Source organism: Topomyia yanbarensis, chromosome 2, assembly GCF_030247195.1.
Source record: "Topomyia yanbarensis strain Yona2022 chromosome 2, ASM3024719v1, whole genome shotgun sequence".
NCBI lineage: Eukaryota > Metazoa > Arthropoda > Insecta > Diptera > Culicidae > Topomyia > Topomyia yanbarensis.
Window position 1 is genome coordinate 309,043,316 of NC_080671.1, and position 15,376 is coordinate 309,058,691.

The 15,376-nt window shown below is 38.2% G+C and overlaps 2 protein-coding genes across 4 annotated transcripts; both read left to right on the forward strand.

Annotated features, from left to right (window-relative positions):
• The first annotated feature begins 4,329 nt into the window (after nt 1-4,329).
• On the forward strand, nt 4,330-5,431 carry LOC131680149 (uncharacterized). The gene is made up of 2 exons (XM_058960873.1): nt 4,330-4,687; nt 4,739-5,431. The coding sequence occupies exons 1-2, from the start codon at nt 4,669-4,671 to the stop codon at nt 5,272-5,274; spliced, it is 555 nt and encodes a 184-aa protein (XP_058816856.1). The 5' UTR covers nt 4,330-4,668; the 3' UTR covers nt 5,275-5,431.
• A 490-nt stretch (nt 5,432-5,921) lies between these two features.
• On the forward strand, nt 5,922-7,636 carry LOC131683520 (snRNA-activating protein complex subunit 3). Of its 3 annotated transcripts, none has more exons than XM_058965561.1 (3): nt 5,922-6,105; nt 6,158-7,170; nt 7,225-7,636. In XM_058965561.1, the coding sequence occupies exons 2-3, from the start codon at nt 6,337-6,339 to the stop codon at nt 7,561-7,563; spliced, it is 1,173 nt and encodes a 390-aa protein (XP_058821544.1). In that variant the 5' UTR covers nt 5,922-6,105; nt 6,158-6,336; the 3' UTR covers nt 7,564-7,636. The 3 variants fall into 3 exon arrangements, with proteins under 3 accessions (XP_058821544.1, XP_058821545.1, XP_058821546.1); XM_058965562.1 differs by having other exon boundaries at nt 6,170-7,170; XM_058965563.1 differs by having other exon boundaries at nt 5,925-6,070.
• The last annotated feature ends 7,740 nt before the right edge of the window (nt 7,637-15,376 follow it).

The window sequence follows — 15,376 nt, forward strand, 5'->3', positions numbered from 1 at the left end:
ATGTCTGATTTTTGCAAATAATCGATTATCCATTAATCGAATAATTTTTGAGAGCTTGATTAATTCATTCGATTAATCGACCAAGATAATCGATTAAAATCAATAATCGATTACTTAGTAAATCTTAGTTTGGCAACCAAAAAAAAGGTCACTGGACACGTTTTGAAAAATTTGGAGAAGCATTGTCATATTTCTTGTTCTGCGACTTTCATTTTCAACGCACACCCTTCTGTTACGGATAATTCTCAATCCGTGCGCACCTTCCGTTCAACTACTTTGTTCTCACACACTACTGAACGCGGTTATTTTATATGCCTGAATGATAATCAATAATGTCATCACTGTGACTAATCATCACTTCGATCACTCATTACAAAGAAGTGGTCAAACGTGAACAAGATGTAGATTACTACAAACCACCTCGTGTTCTTACACGTTATAATTTTTCCTTTGTGTATATAATAATAATATATAATGTAATTATACTTAAATCTAGATGGTAAATATGTTTTGTTAACATTTCTAGCTTAAAACTAATTCTCTTTATATAAAATACTCGCTAATATCTAATACGAACAATTACATATGGTCGAAGACAAGCGTTTCTGAACCCACTTTGTCATACAATGCTTTCAAAGCCGGAATTAAATTCATTAAAAAGAGAACTAAATGTAAGTAAATATAAAATATTAGTTTAATTATTATATCTAAGTTTATATTAGTTCGTATGCTAAATGCTTATATGTATTTTTAATATACACAGGAAAATTATAACCTCACTTAACTACGATCCTATACTACACCCGTGTTTTATTTCGTACGAGGTTGATAATTTCAGAAACGACCCCTCAAACATGTTGACTATTGGCAACAAATTATAATTTTCATTTAGCGCATAACAATCGAGCCATGTTATAAGAAGATGTTTTCAAGTAATATAATGCAGTACCCGATCAAACGACTCACAATGAGTGGTATTGTCAGACTTGCAATTGTTCTTCAACCGAGAGTGATACCATGAACCCGGTACAGCCAAATATCAGTTATGCAATCGTGATATAACAAACAATTTCAGCTTCAATCAGAATCGAGGGAAAGCATATCGTGCGACTTACGATGAGGATCAATATGTGCAATAAATCTCACGAGATCCATATAACATCACTCATACTGGCAATATTACCACTTCATTGGTAACACGATGCTAGCGTGACTAGCTATAGTACATGTGACCTTGAACACGCTATTCGGAACTCTTCCCACAAAAGTTTCTAATTTGAAGCTATGAGAGTGGAATCAAAGGCAATGAGTTGTGTACACAAATAGGATAAATTACATATACGTTAGAAAAACCACATAGGACAAGGATTATCTAGCTAGTGAAATTAACTCTTCAAACTATGAAATGCCGTCAAGCGGACGAGAACCATAGAAACTAACTAGACTTTGATTACCCATGTATTCTTCATGTGTTACGTTTATGAAGTTTTTAAAATGTCACAAAGTAAACATGGGTACAACGTTGTTGCGGATTCATCATTCTCATTAATTTCAACAAAGAAAGAGGGAGCTGTAGTTGTCGCTGTCGTACCAACAAAATCGGGAACCAGCAGCCGATGCCATTCCAGATGATTCAAATAGACTGTAATCAGCTATCAGAAAGGACTGCGATCTATACTCAACGGCACCGTACATGTTTCGAAGAAAACGCAAGCTATATACTGTAATCTCTAACACTGCAGTTGAAACGATAGCACGAATTCACAACGATATGTGTATGGTATCCAACTAACCAAAGACGCCTAGTATAACAAGCACTACTCAGGAACTGGCGTCATCCTTATAACGACAGTATGAATCAACTTGATTTTCGATAATTTGTGTATTTTTCATGTGCTGTAATTGTGAAGAAATTTGTAACCAAAAGCAATCTCAGACGTGCTAACACAAACCAGATCCAGCGAAAAAGATCCATTTTCAAAATAAATTCACTACCAGCAAGAATCATGATAAGGCGCAACGTATATAACATTATCGCGGATTCATCATTCTCTTCGATGGCGAAAGAGCGATCTGAAGTTGTCCCAAATAGTCGCATCAAAGGATCGGGAGCCAGCAGCCACTGTCAGTTATGACAATAGACCGTGTCAAAGTAATACTGATCGTACTATACGTATTCGAGACCGTAAAAATTATTTGCCCGCGATGGCATCTAAGCTGTTGCGTGTCGTGCATTATCGAATTGAATTTAGAACTTTGGTAGTATAGTGAGAAAATACTGCCGTTTTGTAATGTGCTACACTATCCTAGACGATACCGAATAGACCATCATCACCAACCACAAGAGAATACAAACCACCAGTCAATCATCGATTGCACTTGTATGTGTGTCAGCTAGCGTAAATCCCACGTATCAACCAGAGGTAGAGAATTCGTGAGACCCACTTATGTCTTACTTACCAAGTGTAGTTCATGTTCGTTTGGAGTTTAACAAATTGAGCTGAAGTCACGTATCGCAGGAATACATTTGAAGAATCGCTGAGAGACCGAGTTCGCGAGAAGGACCGCCTTACCAAAGCACACACAAAAGAGCAACATTCTCTACAGCAGTGTTTTGCATCTAACAACAGGAATATTTAACGTTAACAGTTTCAGTAAGTAAGTGAACGAACGTAAGTGCTTCCTGGTACTGCTCCAGTAAGCCCAATGATTCGCTATAATAGAAACTAAAACTGTGCAACTAGATTTCGATCGTTACATGGCAAAACGCTGTGAGACAAACGTGTTGTCATCTCCATCAGCCAAATTAAAATGCAATGGCAGACAGCGGTTGAATAATTGCAGCAGCGATGTGAAGTCAATTGATGAATGGTAATACAAGTTTGGGCTGAGAACGTTGAACATGCAGTGCGATAGATAGTAAACCAACATATGTTTGGTTGGTATACCCGGGGGAGTGTTACGGATAATTCTCAATCCGTGCGCACCTTCCGTTCAACTACTTTGTTCTCACACACTACTGAACGCGGTTATTTTATATGCCTGAATGATAATCAATAATGTCATCACTGTGACTAATCATCACTTCGATCACTCATTACAAAGAAGTGGTCAAACGTGAACAAGATGTAGATTACTACAAACCACCTCGTGTTCTTACACGTTATAATTTTTCCTTTGTGCATATAATAATAATATATAATGTAATTATACTTAAATCTAGATGGTAAATATGTTTTGTTAACATTTCTAGCTTAAAACTAATTCTCTTTATATAAAATACTCGCTAATATCTAATACGAACAATTACATATGGTCGAAGACAAGCGTTTCTGAACCCACTTTGTCATACAATGCTTTCAAAGCCGGAATTAAATTCATTAAAAAGAGAACTAAATGTAAGTAAATATAAAATATTAGTTTAATTATTATATCTAAGTTTATATTAGTTCGTATGCTAAATGCTTATATGTATTTTTAATATACACAGGAAAATTATAACCTCACTTAATTACGATCCTATACTACACCCGTGTTTTATTTCGTACGAGGTTGATAATTTCAGAAACGACCCCTCAAACATGTTGACTATTGGCAACACCCTTCATTAATTATGCTCTCGATTAATTGATAACACCCACTGAGACGTCCAAAAAATTGTTTCAAAATCGTTCAACACGGGTCCAATGATGGACGTTTGTTGAACGGTTATTTGGACGTTGTCCAAATTGGTCCATCGAACGTCATTCATTGGACGATTTTGAAACCAACCGTTCTTAGAGGGCAGCTATTCGATTTGCTCGATTATACCGAAAGCTTGTAATCGATTATTGATTTTTCGATTATTTTAGAAATTAATCGATTGTTTGCGTTAATCGAGTAAAAACCCAGTAAAGCTCAGCCGGAATTGAACTGGAATTCTGGCTGGTTCCAGTTCGCACACGGGCTCCAGTGACACAACCGATTCTAACTAGAATCGGTTGTGTCACTGGAGCCGGAATACGAACTGGAACCAGCCAGAATTCCGGTTCATTTCCGGCTGAGCTTAACTGGGAAAAGGTATCACTTAGAGCACTCTAGTTAGAGTGTGGCCAAGAGGCCATGACGTATCCAAACGAACATGGAATTTGACGTATACACAATAGAAATACGTCAAATTTCATGTTCGTTTGGATACGTCATGGCCTCTTGGCCAAACTCTAACTAGAGTGCTCTAGTATCACTAGCTCTTGCCAGGGTTGCCACTATTTTTCAAAGAAAATCTGGAAGTTCAGCTAAAAATCTCTGGCAAAATCTGGCACTTGACAGCGACCTAAAAGTCATCGAAATTAGGCATACATTTTAGTTTTCATAGAATCGATTTTTGTAAAATGTGGGACATAATTACCCAAATGTCCAAAATGTGTATGTAGCAGCTTCTAAAACTTAAAAATCTGGCAGAATGAGAGATTTCTCTTTTTGTCCGGAAGCTGCCAAAACCTCTGGCTGTGCCAGATAAATCTGGCATAACGGCATCCCTGGCTCTTGCACGAAGAAGACGCTCTCATTTTCTTCGGGCTTCGTAGCTTTTCGCAACGAAAACGGAGTATCCTGGAGGAACGTAATATCGAACGAATTTTCTAGGTGTCGTGAAAGGTTTTTTCTGTTCCATATTCAACTTTTTTCATAATGTCTGCAGAAAGAAAAGGTAATAATAGCCTTAGAAGGTGAAAAGAAAATATTAACCTATTTTTTCCAGCTCCTAACGGGAAGTTTCACACAACAAGAAGCCCTAATCCGGCATTGCAGAAGCCGAAATACTTATCGATGATTGTTGAGGCTATAATTACAAACAGGCCAGACGCTCTTACAAAGCGTGATAAAGGGTTATCAGTGCAAGCCGTAAAAACAATTATCAGTTCGAAATATTTGATTTCTGAAGACGTTGTTCGTAAAAACATGAAAACTGCTCTTGTCCGCGCATTAAACAAGACCATTTTGAAAAAATCTTCAGGAATTGGATTGTCCGGGTCGCTGAAATTACACAAAAATTTTATTACAGCTCTAAAAACTGATGATACTACAGCAGATACCGCCGCGATCACCAGAACTATTACGAGATACCTGAAGAATTTACCAGTTGTAGATGATAAAGGGGAACCGAAAAGTGGAAGGTCTGGAAACAGGGAGAATACACCGAAGATTAAGTCGCGTGATGGTAAAACGGTACTTGGAAAGAAAAGAGCGATTGAAAAGCCGTCAAATGAGTCGCGAGCTAAAAAAGCGAAGAAATAATATAGCTTAGTATTTTTATTGCACATCTAATCTTGTTACTCCCGGATGGGAGTTTATCACAATGATTAAATGAGGTATTCATAATATCCATATATCTTTCATTTTCTAAAGGCTATCGTGCTCAATAAAATTACAAATTAAAATAAACGAATTTCCTTAACCTGATATGAAGCTTACGCTAACAGGTTGTCGTTGCAAATAAACATACATAAAATTTGTCACATTAATTTTTGGAGCTTTTACTTTTTATCTGATCCGTTCGTTTTCCAACAAGAATAATTCTAGTCACTAGATGGCGTGACTAAGAATATGACTCCAAAATTTCTCCATAGATGGGTAACGATCAATAAACAACTGATTTTAGCGTGCGATAGAATAGCAAAGACACTTTCGAAGTCCGCGATATATGAAAATCATCCCATAAAAAGACATTCAAATTCGTTCAATACTCATTCTCTATTAGACCAATGTTGGATGACATAGAAAACTTATGGGTTTCTTTCCAGACAGTGATTTTCCATTGGTCAGAGCGCTATCCGGCTCCAATGCCACGACTGATTCCAACTTAATCGGTTGTTGCATTTGAGTTAGAATCCATTCAGAATTCCAAACGGTTTGACCTGGCAGCGTCTCACGGACACTAATGCAGTTTCTTGGATGAAAACAATCTCGTATTAAATTTTTGATTTTGCTATTGTTGTTCATTATTTTGTGTTTTGTATCGTACCGTACGTGCATGAGCCGTAGAAAAGTAGTTACTCCACTCATGTCACAAATTTCTTTATATTCTGCCTTCGTATGTAACGAATTATTAATATTTTTTCAGTAAAAGTATGTTATGTTTCGTTCTTCCCGTTTTACATAATTTATGATTGATCCTTAGCATTGATTCCAGTCAACAACTCGCGCTAAATTTAATCATACCACGGAAATATATGATATTAACCGAACAAGAGCCTGGTGTGTTAACCGTTTTTCACAAGTAGAATAGATTTGCGAATCTTTATAAAGTGATCCAATCAAAAGCACTATATTCCAATCAGTAGCTAATGGATATTAGTCATGGAGAGAATCTACAGACCTAAATGCTCCAAGGTAATATCTGTAAGGCAGGCTTTGCGTGAATTCCATCAGGAACTATTGCCGGACGGTTGGAGACATGTGCCAACTACGAAAGATGATATTGCTACTGCCATGGGATTTAGTGGTACAGAACAGGAGTTTAACGAACTGCTGCAGGCAGTGGATCTAGATCAGCATCTATCCAGTACAAAGGATATACGTATTTCTTCCTTCCATCCGGCACGTGTTCAAAACGTTCAAAAACCGGCCGAAATCCCAGAAAAGGCGAACCGCTTTAATTGCGTTCAGCATGCCTTGAAAATTACCGGCAAGTTTCGCAAAAATTTGGACTCAAAAATTCGCTACAACAAGCATAAATACTCGTGCATCACTCGAAGTGATGAACCGGATCTAGAACCCTACATGGAGATATTGCTTGAGATACGATTCTATGAACCTTTCAAGTACAAACCAGGCATCCGACTAGGACACCCCAAGTTTCATCAAGAATTTTACGTTCTTGGAACGCAGTTTCTAACTGAATTGCGCGACAAAATATATTGTCAATGTGATTTGGGACCTTTTTTTGATATTAGCGAAAACCCCCACATTAACTCAATTGATAAGAACACTAACGTGGAATCGCGGCCAAATCCTGGCTTCTTCTTCATTCACGATACATTTTACAATGATTTGAGAAATGAAGACAGTTATGATTATTCAGAAGTCATCCGGAGTTGGGCCGAGCGCCAGAAAAATGTTGGAGAACTAAGAACTCGAAGAATGGAAGAAACAAAGTTTGAAGATATTTTTTTCCGGCTAGGTTACCCACAGGTAAACCAAATCTATATTCATTGAAAGCGTTTACAGTTTTTCTTATTGTCACAGGTTTACCAGCATCATGGGAATTGTGAACACATATTTGTGGTTTCAGACTGTAGGCTACTCGCAACTTCCGATGTGCTGCTGCGGAAACGATACCCTATTTTAAATTCGTATGCTTTTCCCAGATCGATTCCATGTAACATTTGTGGTCACTGCGAAGCGAATTATATTGTCAAAAATAGTGACCAGCACATATTTGATCCTGCCTATGTTTGCGAAGTATGCTTTCAGTCGTATCACTATAAAGACGGGAAGAAATTAGGTGAATTCGAAGCTTTTCGATTTCTGGGCACAAAAATTGCCGTCAAAGAAGACGAGTTCGAGAATGATAGTCATCCGTAACTATTAATTATTTGTATTTATATTTTTATTTTATCATTTTTACGAAAGCCTGTTAGTTTACACTGTATTTCAGGTCAAGGAAATATGTTTAATATCTTTTTATTCGAAAAACTCCAAAGAAACGAGAATATCTCAGTTCGGTTTTTGCTTTTCCAGCTGTGCTCGGAGTTGTTGGTTAAAGTCATCCTCTACATTATCGTCGTCCCAATTGTCCTCCCAAACACTAAGCTCCTCCTCATCTTCTTTATTCCCGGCCCAATCTAAAACAATTACAACGCTTGCAATTTTCGTACGATTAATGATTAACTTAAATTACCTTCAGAAGGGAACTCCTCAAATTCGTCATCTTCTTCCAGCAAACCAAGATCAACTTTCGATTTCTCTTTGTTTTCCTTGTCGGCCATAGTTACAGATGACTGAATAAACGAAAAAGAGTTTTAATATCCTAAATTTAAGCTTTTAACAGCTTATTCCGACGCGAACTAGTCACTCAATTCAACCACAACATGCGAGTCATTAAACCAGGCTGTCAGTGTCAAATTGGGTTATGACGACCAGCGATGCGAGATATGAAGACATGTCTTCATTTGAAGACTGTTGAAACCCAGTTAAACTCATTCCGGAACCGGTTCGGATTTCTGAATGGAGTCATTATGGATTCCAAATCAAATGCAACAACCGATTCCGACTCAGAATCGGTTGTTGCATTTGATTTGGAATCCATAATGACTCCATTCAGGATTCCGAATCAAATTCCCAATGGTTTGACCGGGAAGGGTTGAAAGGTTGTGAAGTAAGTCGGTGAAGACCGTGAAGACAGTAAAACTCAGCCGGAATTCTGGCTGGCTCTAGTCAGTATTCCAGCTCCAGTGACAACCGATTCTAGCTATAATCGGTTGTGTCATTCAAGCCGGAATACAATGTAGAACCAGCCAGCATTCCGGCTGAGCTTAACTGGGAGATTTTTCATGTTAAATTTTTTTTCGGGTGTCTGACTGACTTCTGGCAAAATTCTGGCTCAAAATAAAACCCGGTACAGAATCCTGCACGCTCATTCAAAACTACTCAAAATTTGAGTTCCGAGAACTCAAATTCCTAAATCGATGCTACTTACCTAAGGCTGTTCGCAACGCTGATGTATTCCATATGGGCTGTTCTATTTTACATCACCGACTAAAACAGCCCTCTAAGAACGGTTGGTTTCAAAATCGTCCAATGAAGGACGTTCGTTGGACCAATTTGGACAACGTCCAAATAACCGTTCAACGAACGTCCATAGTTGGACCCGTGTTGAACGATTTTGAAACAATTTTTTGGACGTCTCAGTGGGAGATCAATCGCAATGCTGTTTTCTTTGTTTACTCTTCCGACCTACAACCGTACTTCAGCTTTCTGCAGGTTGAATTGCCTCTTTCTATTCGGCAGTAAGTGTTCTGCCTTTTGGGCCCGCCTGGTTTTCCGTTTCCTGGCGAGGCTCTTGGAGTCTCGGATACAGGTGTCCAACCAGCTTCTCCTTTCCTTGCTTTCGGGGAGCCAAGAAAAAGCAGCCTTATGTGGTTTTCGTTTGAAGGGAAACTGAGTCAGTTTCTAACCCCAACTGCTGTCAAAATGTATGAACTGACAGCGCACAGTGGTTTAAAACGCGAAAAACGTGATCGTATTGAATAACTTCGAAATGGTTCGTTAAAGCGATATACAACCTTCGGAAGAATTTGTGACAATGGAACGCCCCTTCTTTCTAAATAAAAAATTGTTGATTAATCCTCCTATAAGTGAGATGCAAAATTTATTTCTCGTATAATTAAAGATAGCGAGTTGAAGTATTCAGCCAAGTTGTAGTAAATTCATTTATAAGAAACTTTACCGAAGGTGGAAATGTCCTATCTTTAATGGTTTTTAGGTATCGAGCATTATTTGTGAAAAGACCGGAAAAATCATTTTTTTCATCATAACTTTTTTTCAAGATTTTTTAGAAGGCCACAATGTTCTACAGAACTGTCACAATTAATGAAATACATAATTTTTGTGAACAAAGTAATAAATTATGTTGAACCGTTTTTGAGATATTCACGTTTTTTGTTCGAAATACGGCCTACTTTGCTCTCAAATAACTCATGAACGGGCAAAAACGGGCAGACCACTCAGTATGTTTTTCTAGTCTAAAATCATGGTATGAAACATATTCGGTGAAGCTGAAGAGATAAAGTGGTAGTGTCTTCAGAAAAGTTTTGGAGAATACTCTTACAAGAAACATTGCCGAAGATATCGGCTTTCTATCTTTACTGGGTTTTGGATAAAGTGAATTGTTCGGTGGTAGTACGGGTAATACGCTGGTTTATAAGCCAGTAGTCGTATGGTCAAGCCCCAATGAGAATGGATTTTTAGTATAAGTAGGCGGCACATAAACCCTGACATTGACTTCAAAGTGTGTCGACAGAGAAGGTCAAGTTCCACAATGAAATGTAGTACCAAGACTTGGACCATCGATATAGGATTGATTGTTCGTGTTTGCGAAGAACGAATTGACGGTTGAATTTGCATTGATATATAAATGAAAAAGGAATATTCTTATAGTAATTCGTTTACTATTCACAATCGCTATTACACTCATCCGCACAGGGGCGGCGAAACACTTTACGCCCGAGTGGGTAGTAAGCATAGGGGAGGGGTCCATTAGTAAGGATTTTTTCCCTTCTCGCAATGCACACGCTTACACGTTTGTTTATGCAAATGGATTTGTGATACATCGATGTTTTCAAATGTGTGTAGTGCGAGATACATGCGTTGCTCATCAAATATTTTTGAAATGGTTCAAAATTTCGAGTGGGTAATTACCCACTCGATTATTTTTGAGTGGGTACTACTACCCACACTACCCACGCTTTCCGCCGGCCCTGCATCCGCATCAGAATCTTCGTCAGAGTCACTTAAATCCAACATGAACAATGCATCTGGGTCGAATTGTCGTTTTGATTTGTTTGCGGTATTCAATTCCACCTAGGCATTTTTAGTAATGTTGAATATAGCAGCAGTATCATGGTATGGTTAAGTTATTATCATATATTTTATTCTTATAAGCAAAATGAAAAACACATTTGAGTATATTTATATGCATGTCACTGACAGTTCACGGGATAGTATATTGAAAAATTCACATATTATCTACATTTATGCATACCTGTAACCATGACTTTTGCAAAGTTCAGTAATGTACGCTGCCGTAACACAACACGAACCACGTCACACTTGATTAAAACTGCAAATTCAAATTAAGCCAACAAAACTGTTTTTCTGCACACAAAATCTGACACAACACTAGACAGCGATAATGCGACACAAGTAATCAAAGCATGCAAGATGAAACCATTTTGTTAGGGTTTTCAAAATGAAAATGAAACCATTTTTGTAGGGTTTCCATAAATAGTGCACCTTATCTAAACAACCAGTAGAGATAGAAAGCCGATGTCTTCGGCAATGTTTCTTGTAAGAGTATTCTCTAAAACTTTTGCGAAGACACTACCACTTTATCTCTTCAGCTTCACCGAATATGTTTCATACCATGATTTTAGACTAGAAAAACATCTTTTTCGACTCTAGCTACCAGAGCCCTGGATACAACCGGATACAAAGGATTTGTTCAGATGCTTATAGCATTTTTGTATTACTTTCAAACCCATACTGAGTGGTCTGCCCGTTTTTGCCCGTTCATGAGTTATTTGAGAGCAAAGTAGGCCGTATTTCGAACAAAAAACGTGAATATCTCAAAAAACGGTTCAACATAATTTATTGCTTTGTTCACAAAAAATATGTATTTCATTAATTGTGACAGTTCTGTAGAACATTGTGGCCCTCTAAAAAATCTTGAAAAAAAGTTGTGATGAAAAAAATGATTTTTCCGGTCTTTTCTCAAATAATGCTCGATACCTAAAAAACCATTAAAGATAGGACATTTCCACCTTCGGTAAAGTTTTTTATAAATGAATTTACTACCACTTGGCTGAATACTTCAACTCGCTATCTTTAATTATACGAGAAATAAATTTTGCATCTCACTTATAGGAGGATCAATCAACAATTTTTTTATTTAGAAAGAAGGGGCGTTCCATTGTCACAAATTCTTCCGAAGGTTGTATATCGCTTTAACGAACCATTTCGAAGTTATTCAAAACGATCACGTTTTTCGCGTTTTAAACCACTGTGCAGCGGTTGGGGTTAGAACCTGACTCAGTTTCGGGTTCAAGCGAAATCGCCATTAGCCGATGTCAATGCTCACTCAGCTACATTAGGGTGACCATATCAGACGAGTAAAAAACCAGGACAGTCGAAAGGGTACGGACTCCCCCGTTACCTCTCAATCGACATTGCCTTTTCCTCATGTTTTTGGCAGTAAAAAAGTTATGGGAATCTGGGAGGAAGAGCTCTGCCAGAAAGTCTTTCATCGCAATTCCACAGTGGCAGTTCTTGCTACACAACCTTAAGCAAATGTTTAATGCTGAGATGGTCTGTGCAGTACCGGTGAGGAGTTTTCAGTACTAAAAACACGACATGGACGTAAATCAGAAACATCAGTGATCCCAAGTAGCTTCCATGCGCTATGCCTGGCGATCTCCATTGACAACCATTATCTCTCGACTTGAGAGCTGCAAAACCTACCGTTGTTACCAAAAACTTCTCCATTTAATCGATTGTTATATGAAAACTGGCGGATAGCTTGGTGTAAATAATATCAGTTTGAGCACGAGCTTGAAAAAATTGACATCCCTGCGTGAATTTGAAAGAAAACAAAATTCAATTCATGCATGTAGCGATGAAAGAAATGTTTGGTTCGTTTCCCTCGTTTTCGTTCATGCTATCCTCGCTGTTAACGTTGTATGGGCTTTCACGATTACCTGGTTTGAGTTGCTTGTGGGGCCTACGGGTCACGATCGCGTATCCGTGTTCTTTGTTATTTACTTTAATATCGGTGGTACTGGCAGTTGTTTGGGAAGTAGTAGGCACATCACAATGATCGTTCACGCTGTGCGTACGTTCTGTTGTTCCAGTATTCGTTGGTGCCTGAGCTGGTGGTTTGTGATTTAGTTGATGTTGATGAAGGGCTGTGTGATGGGTATGCTTGCAATTGATATTGCTTCGTTAGAGGTTTGTGTACATGGTTTCTCGTAGTGTGTCTTCTTGTATAACAACGTAGGATACGCAGGAGTCTGTTCTTCATACGTGCACAGCGTGATTTAAGATTTGCTGACGCGTTTTGCTTTAAATTGAAAGTTCAAATATGAAGGAATAGGTCACTCGCATTCTCAAGAAACAAAAACCGTTGGAAATACCTAAATTTTCTCCGGGTTTCAAACTAAAAGGATTCCACCGTTACGTATTCCGACATGATGGTTGTAATAAATTTATTAATAGTACCCAGGTGTTGATCGTGCAGACGCATATCAATCTTATCATTGTCAATATAAATGGATATCTTGGTCCTAACATTATCATGCTCAACGACGTATTGCATGTTGGCTTCCATTGCGTAGCTTTCCGTTATAGCCAAAGTTTTAAATGTTATCAGTAACGAGTGTAGTGACTTTGTCTAACGACGATTTCCGTTAGTCTAAACTGCATTTGCAAATTTGCTGTTAAATTTTCTGTTGAGTTTCAAACATCTTGAAATGAATGATCGATATCGTATCGATGAAAGTAACGGTGCATTATTGTCCACACTGGCTTTGGACGAAATTTATTATTCGATTGCTTTGCTTGTTTATAGTACTGGCACGGTACATATAGACAGCAGACTATAGGTAGAAACGTTCGTTTGATTCACTGCACTGTTGATAAGCAGAGCGACTGATTAGGTGCTATTTTTGTTTTTATGGAATGGATTTCCAGTAGAACGAAAAAAAGCCACTAGCAAGAGAACTCAAGTAGAAGCAGAAGCACCAAAATGCCGAAATGTCTTCAGAGATACCAAAGGGAATTCTTCGACTCCCGGATTGAATGACGATTTAAGCCAAGAAGAAGCGCTGGTAACCATTGTTTCATCGATATTGACGAGGTACTCTTGGGAGATTTAAAAAACCATCGAAAGATACAATTGGGAGATTCGGCTATATTAAGTTTTGTTTGTCACATTCCGATTGAGGATGAGTGTACGTTGCAGTTATGGTTGCGGTCAGTAGTTACTGCGATCTAGAGCATAGTGAAAATCGAAGACTGAATAGATAGAAATATATTAGGCTTACAGGAGAAAAACCAGGACAAATCAAGCATTTTCCTCGACTTCCCAGGACACCAGGACAGACAATGCAAAACCAGGACATGTCCTGGGAAACCAGGACGTATGGTCACCCTAGCTACATCAGTCCTCAGCGTCGCTGTGTCATACTCTTTCACAGCAGACCTTAGCGTCTTTCGAATACTGAGAACCATATTTTTGATGTCCTAATGGACATTGTGTTTCACGTCCGCAAACTTGTGAAGTTTCCTCGACCAGGCTTTCCGCTGCCACTACTTTCGCCTTCTGAAGGGTTTTGCTTGCCCCGCTATGCTCTGGCTGTTGCTGCTGCTCAATTTCGCAGCGATGGCTAAACCGATCTCCACAAACTTTCCCTCTAAGAACGGTTGGTTTCAAAAACGTCCAATGAAGGACGTTCGTTGGACCAATTTGGACATCGTCCAAATAACCGTTCAACAAACGTCCATCGTTGGACCCGTGTTGAACGATTTTGAAACAATTTTTTGGACGTCTCAGTGGGTTGTTTCAAATGAACGATATAACCACAGATAACAGACGTATAGGCTCGATTCGAAATGTGTGCAAACATTCACAACTGACAATTCAAAAAAAAAAAAATCGAACGTGTGAAACACGTTTGGCAAACGTTTGTAGGTGCTGCAATTGAATTCTACATGACGACACAAATGAACTCATGATGAATGAAGTTCATGTTTGACAATTCTCGGTGGTTTGTTTACTTGTCAGTTGCGTGAGTTCGAGTGCAACGGGTGCTCATCTGTTACACTCGAACTCACGTAACTCTTATGTAAACAAACCACCGAGGTTTGTCAAACGAAGTTCATCTGACTCATTTCATGGGGTTATGTCGGTTGGTGTAAAACCTAATGATCGATGCAATGCAGTTGGAATGCAACTGTCAAGCAAATGTAGTAAACTGTTGCGTAAATTGCTATAGTGATAACAACGTTGGTTAAACACTGAATTTTAAATAAATTTTGTTCAAAATATTTATTATCTGGTCCCGTATTGCTCATAATCGCATCGCTATAAAACTATTTTGTCTAAGTTCCACTTCCAGAGTTACGGATTGAAGAGTACGATCATACAGTAAATTCTCATATAAACTGCCCAACAAACAATTTAGCTAAATAATTGCTCAAACAGCTCTTTTTCAGCTTATTCTCTTGTATCAAAGGCTTATTCAGCTTTCGTTGTTTGTTGGGTGGATAAAGAAAAACGTATTAAAATTGATACTAATTTACTTTGATTTGTAGGGCTAGATCACTAATGACCAATCAAAGTCGCATAGATCACATTGGCCACCTATGACGGTTCTTGATGCCATATAAACAGAACCTAAAAATGTTTAATGTATTTTCAAAAATCGATTTTGCGATGCCCAATGACTTTAAAATGCATGAAACGTCGAGTTTTCTCGAAAATATTTTCTGGAAGAAATAGACTTTTTTAGGACGAAGTCGCTGGTGAAGTTAGGAGGTTGAACCCCCTACAAATTAAAATAAGTTCGCACCTGTAGAATTTTGCATGAAGAAACATCATAGTTTAAGAGGAAACTAAACTTAC